At 48.5% G+C, this 1,733-nt stretch overlaps 1 protein-coding gene across 1 annotated transcript; it reads right to left on the bottom strand.

Moving 5' to 3' along the window:
• Nucleotides 1-223: 223 nt before the first annotated feature.
• On the bottom strand, nt 224-706 carry LOC138910135 (uncharacterized). The gene has a single exon (XM_070201360.1). It carries the CDS (start codon nt 704-706, stop codon nt 224-226), a length of 483 nt encoding a protein of 160 aa, XP_070057461.1.
• Nucleotides 707-1,733: the final 1,027 nt, after the last annotated feature.

Below are 1,733 nucleotides of genomic sequence, written 5' to 3'. Positions count from 1 at the left end.
AATCAAGCTTGGCAAAACAAGAATAAAGCCAATCCATCCCCATTATCACATTAAAATCAACCCTCCCCAATTCAATGAGATCGGCCATGGTGTCCCGACCACGCACCGTGACAACACAACCCCTATAAACCTGCGCGGCCAAAATAGACTCACCAACCGGAGTAGAAGCCACTGAATTCTAGCGACCCCTCATAGCATAGAAATGGTTGGGTCCTCCCGAACTCTATGCTCCACCCCTAGCTTCACTATGCCCTATGGGTGTTGGAGTGCCTCGAGCTGGAAGAGGTGCTGCAGATGTAGTAGTTGCAGAATTGGCTGGCTGTGCTGGGGCCCTACCCACACCCTGGCGGGACGAACGACAATCTCTCTGAATGTGACCCCTCAGTCCGCATCCGTAGAATATGGGCACGTCCATGTAGCATATTCCTAAGTGCATCTTTCCACACCTAGGGCATGGGGGCCTCCTTTGCTGCTTGAATCTACCACCATGACAACCCTGCTGATAGGAGCCCCTGTTGCCCTGACTGGGCCTAAAATGGCTCCCTTGCTGCTGCTGACTGGGCCCGGATGGTGGTGCACTAGCCAAAGATTGAGCAAAGGATTGGGATGGATATGACGACCCTCCCCTGAATATTGACTTGGCACCACCAGCAGACCCCCCCAAGTTGCCCGCAAACCAGGCCTTATTGCTACCCTCTCGCTCCATTCTGTTCCACAACTTGTGAATTTCTGTTGCTTGAGTGAATGCCACCTTTTGTCATAGTTCATATCAGAATTCAAGGCTGTTGTAGTGGCCTCATTAATTACTAAGGGACTAAGTCCCTGCACAAAGTGGCGCACTCTTACCTCCATAGTGGGCAACATGTAAATAGCATACTTAGACAGGTACGCGAATCTCATATGGTAATCCCACATACTCAGGCTACCTTGTCTCAGGTTATCAAACTCAACAACATGGGCTGCCTTAGTCTCTGCATGCAAGAAATGATCAATAAAGGCATCGGCAAACTCACCCCACCTCGCCGGAGGGCTCCCTTCTTCACGGGACTCCTCTTATAGTTCAAACCAAGAATATGCCACCTCTTTCAGGTTATAAGAGGTCAATTCCTTTGCCTCTATCTCAGTATCACACATAACATGGAGAGTCTTGTGCATCTCATCAATGAAGTCCTGGGGATCCTCCTCTAGGTTAGTACCCGTGAACACTGGAGGATCCAACTGGATGAACCTGTTCACCCTGGAACTAGTAGAATCCCCTGGCTGGCTGGAAGAAGTGGGTGCAACATTTGATCTCTGGGCATGGGATGCCACTATCTAAGCCAACATCTGTATGGCTCCCCTGAGATCAACATCAGAAACACCAGATCGAAAGCTGGAACTGGAGGTGGAACTGGTATATCAGTTGGAGGGACCATTGCACCCTCATTAGTTATAGGGATAAGTGCGGTCTGATCAGTTGTAGTAGAGTCAGACAGTGTAGTAACTGGAGGAATATTCTCACTTCTCGGGTGCTCACCCGCATCCTCAATTATAGGGTTAACTTTCACTCCTGGGGTGGCATTGGCTCTTTGGCCAGTTCTTGCCTTCTTCTTAGGTGTCATGTACTGAAAGTTAAAGTAAAGTATGAGTTAAAGGAGGAACAATCTTACCATTATCTTTATCGTACGATCGAGAGCATGAAAGAAGGGTATTATTCCTAAATGCCCATGTAGCATCCTAATTATAGATGTGGT

This window comes from Nicotiana tomentosiformis, chromosome 1 (assembly GCF_000390325.3).
Source record: "Nicotiana tomentosiformis chromosome 1, ASM39032v3, whole genome shotgun sequence".
Taxonomy (NCBI): Eukaryota; Viridiplantae; Streptophyta; class Magnoliopsida; order Solanales; family Solanaceae; genus Nicotiana; species Nicotiana tomentosiformis.
The sequence above is the reverse complement of the archived record's forward strand: the minus strand, read 5'-3'. Positions and strand labels throughout refer to the sequence as shown.